Below are 18890 nucleotides of genomic sequence, written 5' to 3'. Positions count from 1 at the left end.
GATGCTTGCCTGATTATTTCTGTGCAGAAACCTGCCCTTCCTTTCCTCAAAATAAGCAACTGAGCTTAAAACTGATCTCTTAACCAAGTGAGGATTCCTTTTGCTCTTTAATTGAAATTTCTGGTGAATCATTATACAAACAGTTCATTGTATAACTTTCGGGCTCCTCTCTCTGCCTCCAGAGTGCTCTTCCTCGTATTTTGAGTTAAAAAGAGTCTTTGAGAACTGCGAATTTCAGGGGGCTCCTCCTGGCTTTGTTTTTGCCCTCGATATCTTAGCGATTGACTTCCTTCCTTGTGCCTGCCTGCAGACCATGCCCCAGGGCTATACGATGTACGGAACGCAGATGCCTTTGCAGCAGACCCCTCAGCAGCAGGCTGGCAGCGTGGTCCTGTCTCCTACCTATAATTCCAGAACCTATCCGGCTGCGCATTCCAACCCAGCGCTAATGGAAAGACTCAGACAGATGCAGCAGCAGCCGCCGAGTGGCTACGTTCAGCAGCAGGCGTCGCCGTACCTGCAGCCCCTGAGTGGCTCTCAGAGGTGATGCATGTGGAAATAATGATGGCAGTGGTGGACACTCAAATTCTCGCCTTTACCGTGCTTCTTCTAGGACATGGTGCTTTATAATTGTTCCTATGAGCTTGCCTATTTGCATATAATTTTCATCGTCATCTCATCTTCAGCAGCATCCAGATTGTGGTTCAAAAGAAGCAGTGCCCCATCTCGTTTATTCCTTTCAAGTCCCTTATTGTTTGACTCACATCTCCCATAGTATTTGTGTAATATTTTTCAATGATACCACCATGTTAGCTCCAATGTTCTTTTTTTCCTCCTCTTTTAAAAAGGTTTTTTGGCAATAAATATCTAAGATTAAAAATTGTTGATTATCCTTAGCAGTGCCTTACTAGAATATGTTGATCTGCAATACTCGTTGTGCACGGTGCCCATAACACTTTTGTCACATATCTTAGTTTCTACCTTTTCCACCTCAGGAATGGCTGGCAAAACCGGATCATGAAAAGACTCTTACTCCGTTTTTGCTTTAATTGGATCTTGTCGATGTAGTACATAGCGTATAACCGCACTGTCCATTATAGCAGCTGCCAGCCACGTGGGCTGTTTAAATTTAGACTAATTAAAGTTAAGTTAAAGCTCCTCAGTTCTCTGTCACGCTAGTCACATGTCAAGTGTTCATGAACCACATGTGGCCAGCAGGGCCAGCTTCGAAGGTGTGTGACCTGTGCAGTCCCATAGGGCACTGTGTTTAGAAGACCCGCATGGTTGATTGTAATGCTCTATTGTCACCCGCTTGAAATTCTTACTGATTTTTGATCAGAGAGCCCTGCATTCTTGTTTTGCACTAAGACCCAGAAATGATACAGCTGGTCCTGGTGGCCAGTGGCTATCTCATTGGACAGCACAGGTGGAGGCGTTTCGGTCACCGTAGGAAGTTCTGTTGGATGGCGTGGGTCTAGGAGAACTCAGTTTCATGCAGATTGCTGCACTACAGTGGACGGCAGCTGGACTCCCGTGTGTTACCATCAAAGATTGCAGGTCAACTCTAGTAATCACTGTTTGGAAAGTTGGCAGGGTCGTTGGTAACACATTTGGGAAAATAAATGAATCTGGAAAACATGCACCATGTTTATTATTTGTCTAATAAGTGGCAGCATAGCACGTTGCCTAAGAACTTGAACTTCAGAGCCCCGAAGTTCTGGGTTTAAATCCCACCTGTGCCATTTGCTGTCTGAAGACCTATGATACCATGTGTCCCTGGGAATCTAGGTTACCTTAACCACTGGTCTTTATTGCATTTGAATTGTACATAGTGATTACTGAACATGATGGCTTCTTTGTGAGTGTGTGCAGTGTGCCAGTGGCACTGATGATAAACATTTGACAGTATGCTTGGGCCTGAAAACAAGTTCTTTATTCTTGACCAGACTGAATCATCAGTCGCTTCAGCAGAGCCCTCTGGTGGGTGGAGGACTGGATGCGGTGCTGACTTCCGTGCATCCAAACCTTCCCTCGGTGTCCCTGTCTCAGGACCCAGTGAGGCCCAGACAGCCACAGGTGCGACAGCAGCAGAGGCTCCCCCAGGTATGGAGCTGGGAGTGAGTGCAATGTGTGTGGGGTCCTCAGCGGTCATAAGAAATAACAGACACTTCAGACTTTAATTGCTGGGACCTAACTGGGGTAATTTAGTTCCAGTTCGGCAGGGGTCTTCCTTTCTCTGTGCATCTGCCAGGTCGCGGACAGAAGAGTACCTTTTGCAGACCATCCTTGCCCTTTCACAAAGGTTCGGGAGGGTAGCTGGATGCCTTTATCTTAGGAGTGTAAGCCTCAGCTTCCCCAGTCACTGTTTGACTAGAGGCCATGCAATTTGAGTTCAAAATTTCTTACATGTGTATTTTTTAGAAACAGTCAAGCCGTCCAGAGTTTTTGTTCAGATTTCTAGAGGGGTCTGTGATCCAAAAAATTTTCTGTTTAACACCTCTAGTCTGATTGGGCTGTGAAGTTGGAGTTATGTAGGTAGGATACTTCAAAGGGATATTTCATCCTGTCTCTGGTAGAATCCAGAGAGCTGTCCTTCACTTATTTGTCATAAATATTTGAGTCTCCTAGATAAAGGGCTCCTCCCCTTAACACATTCCGGCTTCTCCCTCCCTTGTTTCGGGAATATAGGCTGTTAGGTTTATCTGTTCCATTTGCCTTTATTATTAGCAAGCTTATCCTGTGTTGTTGGGTTGGAAACTGCCTGATGAGTCTGTACAGTGGACTCTAATCTCATCAACAGTCCAACTTGAGATGCACTGTCCTTTTGTGTATTTCTAAGAAAGGAAAAGAAAGCAGCACTGAGAATGGGAACTCTAGTAGAACTGGGGCACCCAAGGGCCATACTCTTTGTATGAGGTCAATGAGAAATAAACCTGTCATGCAGAAAGGGACAGCAAAGGAACTTGCATGTCTCAACCTTGACACTGGTGGTGGGAAGAAAATATTTGAACCGTTAGCTCAAGTGGGTTTGAGGTCTGAATTCAGTGTGACCCAAAAAATTCTGGTTGGCAGTGCCAACACTTTGACAGACCAAAGCCACCATAAATCTTCAACAAAACTGGGCTTCACAGTTATAAGATGCTATGAATTGCATCCCAGTTTTTGCCTGTTAAAATGTGGAAAGAACTGTATCACAAAATTAAACAACATATGGTAATTGGTTTGGGAGGGAGTGTGGCCTATAGATGACCAATCCCACACATTGCATATATAAAATCTCCAGCGTGGTCAAAAACCCTCTAGTCCTTAATTTTGTCATGAATAAAATGGAACTAATTATAGTGCCCAGCTCTTAAATGTGTAGTGAAAATTAAATATGAAAATGCAACTCAAGCACCCATTTGGTAATATTACCATTATTATGACTGTTAATACTCATAGTGATATTTTCTTAAAATAATTTTTTCCCCAAGTGCTAAGTATATGTTTCAGAGCTTTTTAGGACTGATATTTATATTTCTCTCTGTTTTAAAATTTCTCATTTCCAGATCACCGAGGAAAGTTACTACATTATTTTTTTATTTACCACTTCCTTTCTTACACTAGCATTGTTTTCAAGCTACAAATTTTGAAAACCTTCCTTATTGGTTAATGTGTACTTTTTATCCCAATTAACATGGTGTGTCCTTCTGATAAGTTTTGCATTACCAACACATTCCTGGGAGATAAGGAAAAATGATTTGCTTCTGCATCCGAATTATACTTATTCCTTTTTTGGTGACTGACTACCTCCATAAAGGAACAGATTAATAATTACAAAGTTGGGGTGACTTTTCCTGAAAGGGTTCACAGAGAGCCCAATGGAGAATTGGCTTCCTATTGCAGTCGCTGTGTTTCTGGTCCATGTTGGGAGTGGCCTGCCCACACCTCAGCTAGGACTCCAAATCCATGACCCTTGTCACTTAATGAAAAATGCCTTCTGGCAATAACTATTGCTTACCTTGCCCTAAAGAAGACAAAGAATTTGAGGGACAGTATGCAAACCAAGTTGGAAAAATGCAGAGGCTGAAAAGAAGTCTGGTGCTGTCATCCTCGAGATGAAGCGTTAGGGTGGAGGAGACTTTAAAGGTCATTGAGACAAACCACCTCTTAATATTTTCCTCTCCTCTGTGATGTTCCCCCTGGTGGACGTCTAGTCTGTGTTTCTTTTGTGACTTGCAAGTGTTTTCCAAGAGCCATGTATTTGAGCCAGCGTTCACGGACACAATTTATGATTTTATGCTGGTAATTTAGGCCAGAACTTCTCACATCTACATCTTCCTTTAAAAAAAAAATCTAAATTCAAGAGTTCCTCTGGGTACCATAGGGAACGAAAAGATAACTAGCGAGCAGTCCTTGTCTCACTTGAGAGCGTAAGGTGGAATGAAATATGTGGAAGGGCAAATGGCATGAAATGAATTAAGACAGTGAGTACAAAGCATGTCCCTGGACAGTGTAGGGTGGTTTAGACTGTGAACACTGTGACTAGCAAAGAAGAGATCCCTGGGGTTGCAGTAGTCTGGAAGCACACAGAGGAGATTTAGGTCTTGCCCTTGAAGGAGGAACGATATATTTGGGAAGACAAAGACGGAGGAGGCAGGTGTGCGTCATCCTTGTTGGAGCAGACTAATTAGATCAAAGGCATATGGGGGGAGGGAACTGGAATGGCGGACGTCAACCTCCTATTTTCACATGTATAATTCTTTTTCTTTCTTTCCAGATGCAGCAGCCTCAGCAGTCCTCGCAGCCCCAGGGTCAGACCCTCGGTCTCCAAACCATGCAGCCCCAGCAGCCTCTGGTAAGGCTTGGTGTTCTGAAACCAAACATGTGGGTTTCTTCTTCCTTTTTCCCTTTTGTTTTTTTTTTTTTTTTTTTTTTTTTTGGTGGTGTTCTTTAAAGGCAGATTGCATTTTTCATGTCCTGTGAGATTGTTAAGAACTGAAAAAGCCTAAATATACCCTAGCCGTTTCTCCCCAGCACTTCATCAGAGTAGGGTTGTGTTACCATTGTAGTCAGTATATTTGTTTTCCTAGAAGGTATAAATAAATATTTGGGGTTCAGTAGGTTATGTAATTTTTCCTCTTTAAATTTCTTCGGACTTTTCCGTTCTGTGGACGAAATATTTATATTGAGAAACCAAGTTTTATTCTAAACAGTGTTAGAATGATAACTTAGTATGGATATGTTTAGAAGATTATCTTAACTTGGCTTTGAGTTTTCACTATAATCCCAAAGGAGCATGAGAGTACTTTCTAACATATTACTTTACTGATGTAAAAGAAACTCCGAGTCTAGCCAGTTAGCATTTGCTGCAAGAATTTTCAGGTAATTCATTTCATATAATTTCATGAAATTTTCATGTAATCTTATCATTTGCTTCTGTAGCTTTGTAAGTCAAATTTCGAAATGTTATATGCATAGCACCAGTCAACGTGGTCCAAGCCTCAGTACTTCTTACTTCTGCTAGTGCCATATCCCTTCTTTATTACTTACCTGCTACTTGTCTTTAAATTGCCTCTTTTCCTATTTCCTTAAACAAATGTTTTCTAAAAAGAAGCATTTGATCACCACTCTCAGCGGTAGTGGTCACATCCCTTGTCACGCATTGGAAATATCTGTAAAAATAAATACCGACTCTGCAGGGAGCTCAGCAACATGAGTTGAGTGAGTACCACCCCTAAGACGAGCCGTGTTACTGCATGGGTCTCACGCTTTGGAAAATACTGACGTAGACTCTTTCCAGGACAGGATTTGAAAGATAGATGGTTTTTCAGTTTGCTAGTAAAGAAGGAACAGTATGGCCCGGGCTATAGTATATTAGCAGGGATAGAGTAGAGTTAGGTGGTAAAGGGCTGAGAATGCCCAAAAAGGACTGGAATAGGACACCTTGAGGATATTTTATAAGCCTCTGCCTTGGCCATTTTGATCTTCATTTTTAAGGAAATTCTTCCTTATCATGAAATGTAATCGTTATTTTGGGTAGGACAAAAAAAAATAAACATTTGATTCCGTCACGAAGTTAAATTTACAGGACTAGGGTAGAAGTCACCTTCAGGCTTCTTCGTTATGATTGGAAGCAGAGGATCAGCTTATGCAGAACTGAGGGGAGACCCTGTCCCCGTGCTCCACTGGAATTAAGCATGTCTCATACAGCAGAATTTAGTACCTTTCTACTCTCCTAATAGTGTCATAAATATTTCATAATTTTTGGTGTGTAGCGAGTATATATCGCACATTCAGTTTTGACTTCTAAGACAGTATTGACATGTTTTAATGCACTAGGTTGTATTTCCCTCACTGGCTTAAGACACTTCCATCTCAGGGGCTGAGTGGGTCAGTGAGGTCAGGCTCACGATTGTTTCCCAGTGTATTCATAGGAAAGTAGTTCCAGAGAAACAAAGACCTTCATCCACGGTAATCGTCATGGATAGTAAAATGCACACTAGGCTTTTTATGCCTTTTTAATTTCTTTTAAGAAGAAATTTTTAAAAAGCTGCCTTGAGAAGCATAGTGTCTTATTTTGATATTTAGAGCAATATATATATATTTAAAAAATTTTTTAACATCTTTATTGGAGTATAATTGCTTTACAATGGTGTGTTAGTTTCTGCTTTACAACAAAATGAATCAGTTATATATATACATATGTTCCCATATCTCTTCCCTCTTGCGTCTCCCTCCCTCCCACCCTCCCTATCCCACCCCTCCAGGCGGTCACAAAGCACCGAGCTGATCTCCCTGTGCTATGTGGCTGCTTCCCACTAGCTATCTATTTTACGTTTGGTAGTGTATATATGTCCATGCCACTCTCTCACTTTGTCACAGCTTACCCTTCCCCCTCCCCATATCCTCAAGTCCATTCTCTAGTAGGTCTGTGTCTTTATTCCTGTCTTACCCCTAGGTTCTCCATGACATTTTTTTTTTCTTAAATTCCAAATATATGTGTTAGCATACGGTATTTGTCTCTCTCTTTCTGACTTACTTCACTCTGTATGACAGACTCTAGGTCTGTCCACCTCATTACAATAGCTCAATTTCATTTCTTTTTATGGCTGAGTAATATTCCATTGTATATATGTGCCACATCTTCTTTATCCATTCATCTGATGATGGACACTTAGGTTGTTTCCATCTCCAGGCTATTGTAAATAGAGCTGCAATGAACATTTTGGTACATGACTCTTTTTGAATTATGGTTTTCTCAGGGTATATGCCCAGTAGTGGGATTGCTGGGTCATATGGTAGTTCAATTTGTAGTTTTTTAAGGAACCTCCATACTGTTCTCCACAGTGGCTGTATCAATTTACATTCCCACCAACAGTGCAAGAGGGTTCCCTTTTCTCCACACCCTCTCCAGCATTTATTGTTTCTAGATTTTTTGATGATGGCCATTCTGACTGGTGTGAGATGATATCTCATTGTAGTTTTAATTTGTATTTCTCTAATGATTAGTGATGTTGAGCATTCTTTCATGAGTTTGTTGGCAGTCTGTATATCTTCTTTGGAGAAATGTCCGTTTAGGTCTTCTGCCCATTTTTGGATTGGGTTGTTTGTTTTTTTGTTATTAAGCTGCATGAGCTGCTTATAAATTTTGGAGATTAATCCTTTGTCAGTTGCTTCATTTGCAAATATCTTCTCCCGTCCTGAGGGTTGTCTTCTGGTCTTGTTTATGGTTTCCTTTGCTGTACAAAAGCTTTGAAGTTTCATTAGGTCCCATTTGTTTATTTTTGTTTTTATTTCCATTTCTCTAGGAGGTGGGTTAAAAAGGATCTTGCTGTGATTTATGTCATAGAGTGTTCTGCCTATGTTTTCCTCTAAGAGTTTGATAGTTTCTGGCCTTACATTTAGGTCTTTAATCCATTTTGAGCTTATTTTTCTGTATGGTGTTGGGGAGTGATCTAATCTCATACTTTGACATGCACCTGTCCAGTTTTCCCAGCACCACTTATTGAAGAGGCTGTCCTTTCTCCACTGTACATTCCTGCCTCCTTTATCAAAGATAAGGTGACCATATGTGCGTGGGTTTATCTCTTGGCTTTCTATCCTGTCCATTGATCTATCTTTCTGTTTTTGTGCTAGTACCATACTGTCTTGATTACTGTAGCTTTGTAGTATAGTCTGAAGTCAGGGAGCCTGATTCCTCCAGGTCCATTTTTCATTCTCAAGATTGCTTTGGCTATTCGGGGTGTTTTGTGTTTCCGTACAAATTGTGAAATTTTTTGTTCTATTTCTGTGAAAAATGCCAGTGGTAGTTTGATAGGGATTGCATTGAATCTGTAGGTTGCTTTGGGTAATAGAGTCATTTTCACAATGTTGATTCTTCCAATCCAAGAACATGGTATATCTCTCCATCTATTTGTATCTTCTTTAATTTCTTTCATCAGTGTCTTATAATTTTCTGCATACAGGTCTTTTGTCTCCTTAGGTAGGTTTATTGCTAGATATTTTATTCTTTTTGTTGCAGTGGTAAATGGGAGTGTTTTCTTGATTTCACTTTCAGATTTTTCATCATTAGTGTATAGGAATGCCAGAGATTTCTGTGCATTAATTTTGTATCCTGCTACTTTACCAAATTCATTGATTAGCTCTGGTAGTTTTCTGGTAGCACCTTTAGGATTCTCTATGTATAGTATCATGTCATCTGCAGAGAGTGACAGCTTTAGTTCTTCTTTTCCGATTTGGATTCCTTTTATTTTATTTTCTTCTCTGATTGCTGTGACTAAAACTCCCAAAATTATGTTGAATAAGACTGGTGAGAGTGGGCAACCTTGTCTTGTTCCTGATCTTAGTGGAAATGCTTTCAGCTTTTTACCATTGAGGACGATGTTGGCTGTGGGTTTGTCATATATGGCCTTTATTATGTTGAGGAAACTTCCCTCTATGCCTACTTTCTGCAGAGTTTGTATCATAAATGGGTGTTGAATTTTGTCGAAAGCTTTCTCTGCATCTATTGAGATGATCATATGGTTTTTCTCCTTCACTTTGTTAATATGGTTTATCACATTGACTGATTTGCGTATATTGAAGAATCCTTGCATTCCTGGAATAAACCCCACTTGATCATGGTGTATGATCCTTTTAATGTGCTGTTGGATTCTGTCTGCTAGTATTTTGTTGAGGATTTTTGCATCTATGTTCATCAGTGATATTGGCCTGTAGTTTTCTTTCTTTGTGACATCCTTGTCTTTTTTTGGTATCAGGGTGATGGTGGCCTCATAGAATGAGTTTGGGAGTGTTCCTCCCTCTGCTATATTTTGGAAGAGTTTGAGAAGGATAGGTGTTAGCTCTTCTCTAAATGTTTGGTAGAATTCGCCTGTGAAGCCATCTGGTCCTGGGCTTTTGTTTGTTGGAAAACTTTTAATCACAGTTTCAATTTCAGTGCTTGTGATTGGTCTGTTCATATTTTCTATTTCTTCCTGATTCAGTCTTGGCACGTTGTGCATATCTAAGAATTTGTCCATTTCTTCCAGGTTGTCCATTTTATTGGCATAGAGTTGCTCGTAGTAATCTCTCATGATCCTTTGTATTTCTGCAGTGTCAGTTGTTACTTCTCCTTTTTCATTTCTAATTCTATTAATTTGAGTCTTCTCCCTTTTTGTCTTTATGAGTCTGGCTAATGGTTTATCAATTTTGTTTATCTTCTCAAAGAACCAGCTTTTAGTTTTATTGATCTTTGCTATCATTTCCTTCATTTCTTTTTCATTTATTTCTGATCTGATTTTTATGATTTCTTTCCTTCTGCTAACTTTGGGGGTTTTTTGTTCTTCTTTCTCTAATTGCTTTAGGTGCAAGGTTAGGTTGTTTATTCGAGATGTTTCCTGTTTCTTAAGGTAGGATTGTATTAGAGCAATATATTATAATCTAGGCAGCAGCTATTTGTACAAAGGCAGGCATGTTGTATGTCGTAAGTCTTAAGATGGGCTAATTTATCACTTAGAGTGATAGATTTCAGGTAATTTCAGAATTAGAAGTTATAGGGATGGTCAGTGATCTTGGATTTTTGTATTATCATAATTCTTCTTTTTTGTGCATACTTTTATTACAGCATACTTATTTATATATCCTTTTAGTCCACATGTTTGTAATTCTGAACAGCTGTGAAGTCAGTCCATTGTCTTTTGCTCTGCTATTACTTGTTTAACCACACCACCTACTGTTGAACATTTAGATTGTTTCCAGTTGCAAAAATAGTGCTGCTGGGGATATTTTGATATGTATTCTGTTGCTCTTTTTTTTTCTGTCTTCTCACAATAAAAGAAAATAGAAGTATAAGAAAAAAGTTCTAATTGTATATCTTCAGAAGAGCAATACCACAGAGCCTCAGCAATATTAACAAAAGTATTATATTTCTTTTTATCATTAGGTACTGTTCCTTTTCTTATTAGTTCTAAGATTTATTATAGATGTTATAAATATATTTATTATAGACATCTCCAGCAGATCCAGCTTTTGTTACTGGCCAGTGTTCTTCCTTCTCTGTTTGTTTCTTTGCTGGAGACTGGAGTGGTGAGCCAGCTGTTGAAGAGATGCCAGCTCTGATTCATTCACAGCTGCCCTTCTTGAAGTCTCAAGGGAGGAGGGATGGTGCTAACACAGCCACCACCTTCCTCATGACTTGCCCTCCTGCTATCTGGCGACATCCACAAGTTGACAAGTGCTTACTCAGTATGTACAGTGGAGGCTGGCCCTCTGCCCAAGGTCATGGAGCACAGCGATGACATGCCAGGCTTGCTTCCTGCCACCAGATGGCTTAGAATCATAGGAAGCTGTCAAATGGAAAGTAGTAGAAGCATTAGTGAGGTTGTATTTGTTTGCCAGGGCTGCCGTAACGAGGTCCCACAAAGTGTGTGGCTTAAACAATCAGAAATGTATGGTCTCACAGTTGTGGAGGCTGGAAGTCCAAGATCTGGGTGTTGGCAGGGCTGCTTTCTTCTGAGAGCCCTGAGCCATACCTCTCCCCTAGCTTCTGGTGGTTTACTGGCAATCTCTGGCACTCCTCAGCTCGTAGACACACCACCGGATCTTTCCTATCATCCTCTCCTGACCTTCTCCCTGTATATGTGTTTGTGTCCAAATTTCCCTTTTTTTATGAGCACACCAGTCATCAGGTCTCACCCTAGTGACCTCACTTTAAGTTGACTATCTCTGTACAGACTATCTCCAAATAAAGTCACTTTCTGAGGTACTGACGGTTAGGACACCAACATATCTTTTTTTTTTTTTGAGGGGGGGACATAATTTAACACGTAACAGAGGTCAAGAGAAATATGAGAAGTTTGGGAAGCTTTGGAGGAGGAGGTTGAATGCAGGGGACCTCGAAAGCCATTTGCAGTTGATTCACTGTTTTTGACTAGTCCCTTGTCAGTCTGTTTCCTTGTTGACAACAGCAGCTGGGCCTTGTGAGACCATGGTCATCAACACCCCTATAGGCAGGTTGGTCACTGCTATGAAAAGTGTGATCCTAAGTGACAAAACTAACTTAGAACAGAAGCTAGTGCTTTTTCAGAAAGGGTCATCAAGAAAACAGAACTTTTCTGTGAAGAAAAAGGAAGTGTAAGAAAAGCTCGTGCTTCCAAATTAAATCTGGAGTTGTCATTTGCTTACTTAAGTCACTTATCTTCTGTGAAGGAAGAGCATCTGGAAAGAGAATGGGTGCCCTTGCTGGAGAATTATATTTGACATCTCTAGCTTTAGCTTTGGTCTAAATTATGGTTCTTGACTTGAAAAATACTTTTAAAGCTCATGAGTTATTATGATTAAATTGACTCAACTATGTTAGCAGGCCACGATTTTTTCTTTAAAGCTGCTTCCAGCTTTTAAGAAAATAATGTTTACACCATCCTGCTCTGTCATACCTTTTCATCGTAAACTTAGGGTGCCCTAGTTGGGTGACCTGGAAAACATGCTAACAGAAAGCTTTAGAAAGTTGGCTTTTTAAATTGACTGATCCTTGTGTCAGTATCATATTATATTGAACATATACTTTAAAAAATTTGCATAATTAGCAGCAGTAGTTACTTAAATAATTGCATTAACTTTTAGTCAAAGGTGGGGTAGAATTGTCATATAATCTTCCTCAAGGAATTCATATGTTCCAGTCAGAGAAATTGAGAAATTTTTCAGGATGCCTCTGGAATTCAGAATTAGCCAGAAAATCTTATTCTCCTTTGCAAATGGAAGAAATTCGGTCCATAGAACTTTATCAAGCCAGGTTGCCTTCCTTTGCATGAATCTGGAATTTTTTTTTTTCTTTTTTGAAGAGAAAAGAGAAGTAGTATTTATGGAAGGAGGTTGGGGAAGACGTTCTTGGGAGATTTGTGGTAACAGGCCAGATACTTTTAATTTTTTTTTTTCCCCCACTAAATACCATGTGCAGATCAAAAAAGGCTCAGTTGAAGTTGCTAGTTAACTTGCAAATGAATGCATACTAAATACTCTGAAATGCACCAGCTGCTGGTCCCCTCTGAGTGTGCCCTCCGGAGCACGTGTCCTTCTGTCCAGGCCCCCAGTGGAGGGGCCTGGGCAGTGCTACAGTCTATTGTGCTAAAGCCGATACGGATGAAGATTTGTGTTCTGTCCATCAGAGGAAGGCGGATCTGTCTGTGGATCCTGTCAGTCGGCAGTGCGGGTTTAAACTAAACGTTGCCTTGGTACTTTGTTCCTTTGCTTACTGATGGTGCAGTCACAGGTGTCAGGACACAGCGGCAGGAGGCAAGGACTGTGTTTACTCACTTTGGTGTCCCTGGAATCCGGAAAAGTACCTGGATTTGGATAACTCGTTTGTTGGATGTCACGGCAGTGAAGGAAGAAAACCCCACCCATTATCCATATGCAAAGGAAAACACAGTTCAGAGGGTGAGATGTCTACAGGGGCTCTGAGGCAGCTCAAGGTCCATCACTAATGAATCAGCCCTGCTGCTGCTGGTCATGATTAGTCAGTGTCTGCTTCTGCTGCTGAAACGGATGAGCCCCCGTAAGTCAGCTATTCGGAGACAAAAAAGATTCAGTGACATTTATTTAAATAGAAATTATTCGTTAGTGATGCATTTTTACCTCAGTAATGATTGAGTAGAAAAGTTAAGTGTTCTTGAATAAATGTGTTGTCACAACAGGGACTGGTCAAAATACATCAAATACATTTTTAAATTACTTTTTCAGTTCAGCAGAGAATGGTTGGCTGGAGAGCGACTGTGCCACCTTGGCTGGTGTGTGACTGACGTTACTGAGCTCTGTGTTTTGTGCTTGCAGCTGAGGCCCGGGACAGCTCCTGCCTCCGAGAAGCTCAAAACACAGAACCCTAGAGAGAGAGAGGCAATTGTCCTGTTATGCCAGAGTTCATAAGAAAGGCATCTACACGGTGCTGAGGGTGCAGGGATTCACCCTTCAGATGCCTGAGGGAGTCACTGAGTGCTTAAGCTCATCTTTGAAGGAGTAAGATTTTTAGGAGTGGGTAGGGTAGGATTAAGGGGAAGGAACAGTATTCTAGGAGGAGGGATTAACATCTGCAAAGGTACAGGGGTAAGAGAAACTGGGACCATCTCCTGTATGGAGAGAGTCCAGAAAACTCGTTCCCTCTTCATTTATCACACTTACGCGGCGAAGGTTCAGTATACACAGATTGTGTTTTTTCGGGCCTCTAGTAAACCTCAATTGACCTATTTATTGACCTGTTTTGGTAAATTAAAAGTTTCAACTGCAACAACAGGGATGATTCCAGAATCTAGCCAAGCATCAGACCAGTGGGGGGGAACCATTTAAAAATACAGGTTCCCAGCACATTTGCCCCAGAAATTCTAATTCAGGGGCAAATGTGCTGGAGCAGCCTTGGAGGACCCTAGGAGGATGACTCTTAACATTTCCCCTGGTGGCTTTATGATTCCTTAGCCACTCATTACATATTAACAGAAATAAAATTTTTATGAAAAGTAGGCCTATTTATCAAAATGAAAACTTAGAAGAATGACATTGTTTTACATTTTCGAAGCTTTCTTTGACGTCTGAGTTAATAGAAGACATTCAGTTTGTTGCAACGTCACACACTGTGTAGCAGCTGGAAAACTGCATTGTATACAACCGAGAGAATGAAAGTGAAAAAAGTAAATACTGCCTTAATATTACTGTGAAAATGGTTTTGACCTTGCAGATACCCCAGTAGACTCTTGGGGTCCCCCAGGCATACTATGTCTTAAGGCCATCCAGCAGACCACCCATCACTCCCCTCGCCACCCCCCATCACACACACACACAAGCTTCCCCGGACACCTAGTTACCACCTTGACTCCTCAAAATAAGGAATCTGACAAGATCACTACAGTGTTCTGTTCTATAAATTACTCTGTTTGAAGCAGACTTTAAATGAACATAAAGAAGGCAGCTAAGTATTTGTTGAATAAATAAATGTTAAATATTTATGCACTGTGTACCTTTAATCAGCTGATAAATTAAGATTAGATGCCTTTGCAGCCAACCATTTAGAAAATCTGATTATTTTCAAATAAATTAATATTTGGAAGCTAAAAGTTCTAACTAAGGATAGCACTGGATCATGGTTATTGAGCTCTGAGTCCAGAAAGCTGTCTGAATTCCAGCTCCAGTACTTAAAACAGGGATCATGGGCAAGTGACAGAAGCCCTCAGAGCCTCGGTTTCTTCATCTGAAAGTGAGAATAACAGCAGTAAAGGTTCACGATCCCTTATATTTATTTCCGAAATTCAGACACCTCTAAAAATGGAAATTTTCTTTGAAATTTCACGGAACAGGCAAACCTGACCTGAATTCCTTTGGTAGGAAAAGCTCACCTGAATGGACTTGAAGCTCTTTTCATTTATTTCACCTGATCGGACTATTTGTGTATTTTCCTGCAGAAATTAGTATGTTTGATTATGGAGTACTTTGTAGACCTTGATTAGTCTGTGTATTATGAATGTTTCATAGTTAAGTCAGATAGGCACTGAATTCCAAAACACATCTGCCCCAAGGACTTCAGATGAGAGACTTAGGATGGGTCTTACCACGTCAGGATTAAATGGGCTAATGTATAACTATAATGTCTAGAACATTGCCTAGTACCTAGCACCGTATTAGGTTTTGTTAAATAAGTAGGGTGATATTTCCATACAGACTGCCAACAAACCCATGAAAGAATGCTCGACATCACTAATCATTAGAGAAATGCAAATCAAAACGATAATGAGATATCATGTAGTCAGTGTCTGCTTCTGCTGCTGAAACGGATGAGCCCCCGTAAGTCAGCTATTCGGAGACAAAAAAGATTCAGTGACATTTATTTAAATAGAAATTATTCGTTAGTGATGCATTTTTACCTCAGTAATGATTGAGTAGAATCTAGAAACAATAAATGCTGGAGAGTGTGTGGAGAAAAGGGAACACTCTTGCCCTGCTGGTGGGAATGTGAATTGGTTCAGCCACTATGGAGAACAGTATGGAGGTTCCTTAAAAAACTAAAAATAGAACTACCATATGACCCAGCAGTCCCACTACTGGGCATATACCCTGAGAAAACCATAATTCAAAAAGAGACATGTACCACGATGTTCATTGCAGCTCTATTTACAATAGCCAGGACATGGTAGCAACCTAAGTGTCCATCAGCAGATGAATGGATAAAGAAGATGTGGCACATATATACAATGGAATATTAGCCATGAAAAGAAACGAAATTGAGTTATTTGTAGTGAGGTGGATGGACCCAGAGTCTGTCATACAGAGTGAAGTAAGTCAGAAAGAGAAAAACAAATACTGTATGCTAACACACATATATATAGAATCTAAAAAAAAGAAAAAAAGAAAAAAAATGGGTATGAAGAACCTAGGGGCAGGACAGGAATAAAGAGACAGACGTAGAGAATGGACTTGAGGACGTGGGGAGGGGGAAGGGTAAGCTCAGACAAAGTGAGAGAGTGGCATGGACTTATATATTCACTACCAGATGTAAAATAGATATAGCTAGTGGGAAGTAGCTGCATAGCACAAAGAGATCAGCTCGGTGCTTTGTGACCGCCTAGAGGGGTGGGAGGGAGACGCAAGAGGGAGGAGATATGGGGATATATGTATATGTATAGCTGATTCACTTTGTTATAAAGCAGAGACTAACACACCATTGTAAAGCAATTATACTACAATAAAGATGTTAAAAAAAAATAGGGTGATATTTCCAAATAAGTGTGGAAACCCCTGAATAGGAAAGAAAGCTCTTCTTATTTTACTAACATTTCCACATCAATGAAAGATGAGTTTTTGTTTTCTTTTTTCCTTTTGAGTTGGGCAATAGGAAAAAAAAAAGGAAAAGTACTATTTTCCTGCTTTGTATCAGGGAAAATAGTAACTTTGGTGGAAGTGTACATTCCTTGTTATTTGGAAATTGAAGGCACTTTAGAATTTGTGATTCTGTTCATTTTTATTGAGCACCTACTATGTGCCTGGAAAGCTGGATACTAGGGCTACATAAGGGAATAAGCCCAAGTCTGTCCACAGTCACCCATAGTCTAATGGGAGAGAAATAGTTGAGAGCCAGTGGTCATGCCAAATACTCGGTTTTAAAAGAATTAACCCGGCAATGCCTTCTAATTTAGGATTGCCAAATAAAATACAGGACTCACAATTAGTTTGAGGTGCAGGTGAACAATGATTAACTCTTTAGTAGAATTATGTACCAAATATTGCATGGGACATACTTATACTAAATGCAGTATTTGTCCTACGCAATATTTGGGACATACTTAGAACCAAAAAATTATTTATCGTTTATCTGAAATTCACATTTAAGGACACTCTGTATTTTCATTTGCTAAATCTGGCAACCCTAACTACGGTCCTGGGCTATTTTCAACCATATTGGCAAGCTCTGAGTAGGAAATAGATATTGCACTCATATTGGGTAATTGAGTTTTTAAAAGAAGACTATTTATAGAGGTATGGGCAGGGTTAAAGGCCACTAAGGAGGACGAAACAGCCGGGGCTGGAAGCAGTTACTACCCCCAGGTCCCAGAGGGGCAAGAAGGACAGAAACAGAGAGCGCCGCTGACAGGCACCATGGCCATCCCAGGGTGAGATGCGTTCCACCAGCACAGACCCAGTAGGAAGGAAATTGGCAAAAAAAAAACAAACCCAAAACTTTATTCTGCTCCCTCCCGACTTCACTCTGCTCCTGTCCTGCAATCTTGGGAGTGCCCCTGCCCTCACTAGAGGCCAGGAGGCCAGGGGGCCGGCACTCCATACCCAGGTGGGTAGGGGATGGGCCTATGGAGGTAAGTTAATTCATTCCGATATGTATCTGATTAAGATATCCTTGCATCAGAACACATCCTTTGCTACGACAGTGATAAGCTAGGGGGAAAGAAGGTGGGGAGGGACAGAAAGGAAAAACGAAAAGGAAGAACAGAGTGACAGTCTGCAATTTGAAGGTCAAGGAAAAGGTGAATCAGCACCATGAATGATTTTAATCAAAGGTAATTTTGTTTCCGCCAAATAGGTTCTTTTTCCCCTCTTTGGAGTAACCACCTCGATTTCCTGCATCAACTTAATGGCTAGAACCAGGGCACTTGGGCCCTCATATTATGCCGGCACGTGTATGACCCTGGAAGGCAGCACCGCCTTAACGTGTGGTCCTTGCTGCCTCCCTGGGCTCGCCCCCGCCCGACCTTCATCCTCCATCAGGCAGGAGGGCACAGTCCCAGATGAGTCCAGGCCCCTGCGCTGCTCACCACGCTCTTGTCTCCATTCGCCCAGGGCCAGGCCTGTGGTGCTTGACCCAATCCTCCCGCCAGACAGCTTTCAGTTTGCTGATGCAAATGGTTTGTAACATGGTGATACTAGCTAGCCAACTGGTGAAGGCTGAGCTAACAAGAACGTGTGAACCACTGGGCACGGCTGGGCTCCTTCCTCAGGGCTCTCCCAGCAAAGGCTAGGTCACCCCCCGGAGACGGGTTTTGGAATGGATGGGGCACTTTCAGGTAATGCCCAGGTGTCGACCAGGGTTGGCTGAAGATCAGTGTCGGCGCACTGGGCGTGGTCCTGCGCAGGGCTTCAAAGCGCACTGCAGACCTTCTGCTCTCGTCTGTGCTGAGCGCTGAGTTCCCTCCTTTCTCTGGATTACAGTTTCCCAGGCAAGGCTTGCAGCAGACCCAGCAACAGCAGCAGACGGCCGCTCTGGTGCGGCAGCTCCAGAAGCAGCTTTCCAGTAAGTACCCTCCGTCAGGAACAGATGGCTCCCAGGACGTGAAAAACAAGCCAGTGAGCAAAACACAGGTGGCAGCTCCTCAGAAACTGTCTTCCTTGGTGCCGTTCTCGTGTTCGTTTTAAGTCCAGGCCATTCTCATTTTGTTGGTGTTGGTCTGAATGCTTCTTTTCCGGGAAAGCCCCAGTCTTTTCCTTGAGTTCAGCGAGGATGTTTTCCTGTTGCTTCTCTTGGAATCTGGGAATGTTTCTTTACAGCTGGGGGCCCGGTGGGACGGCAGGTGCTTTTCTGATAAAGCTAGATGTCCCAGAGAGCAACTCGGCTGATACCCTCCAGTGTACGATGGGACGGGATAGGTGCCCCCCTGCCCCCAAGACTCGGATATGGAGAGGCCAGCACCAGACCCGTCCCCTGGTCACTAGGGCCGTGGCTGCTCTTACCACGGCACCACCCTGCCCGTCCTGATAGCGACTAAGAGAAATCCAGACCTGGAACGCGGCAGGCGGCATCGCAGGACAGTGTTTCTCCCCAGTTCATCTTGCTGCCGTGCTGGCGTGCTACCTTTCTAGGGCGCATGCCGACAGCCCATTTCATCGGACCTCATCCCAGTGCCAGCAGCCTGCTCCCATGAATCCAGTCGCCCTGCGCTGGAGTC

The 18890-nt window shown here is 41.7% G+C and overlaps 1 protein-coding gene across 1 annotated transcript in view; it reads left to right on the top strand.

The window, feature by feature from the left end:
- Nucleotides 1-18890, top strand: part of MED12L (mediator complex subunit 12L) — a 327546-nt gene that overhangs the window by 305357 nt on the left and 3299 nt on the right. Inside the window, exons 41-44 of the mRNA XM_019934361.3 lie at nt 311-543; nt 1947-2103; nt 4760-4837; nt 18157-18238. Coding sequence (XP_019789920.2) covers nt 311-543; nt 1947-2103; nt 4760-4837; nt 18157-18238 — 550 coding nt within the window. The remainder of the gene's footprint in view (nt 1-310; nt 544-1946; nt 2104-4759; nt 4838-18156; nt 18239-18890) is intronic.

The sequence above is a fragment of the Tursiops truncatus genome, chromosome 4 (assembly GCF_011762595.2).
Source record: "Tursiops truncatus isolate mTurTru1 chromosome 4, mTurTru1.mat.Y, whole genome shotgun sequence".
Classification (NCBI taxonomy): Eukaryota; Metazoa; Chordata; class Mammalia; order Artiodactyla; family Delphinidae; genus Tursiops; species Tursiops truncatus.
The sequence above is the reverse complement of the archived record's forward strand: the minus strand, read 5'-3'. Positions and strand labels throughout refer to the sequence as shown.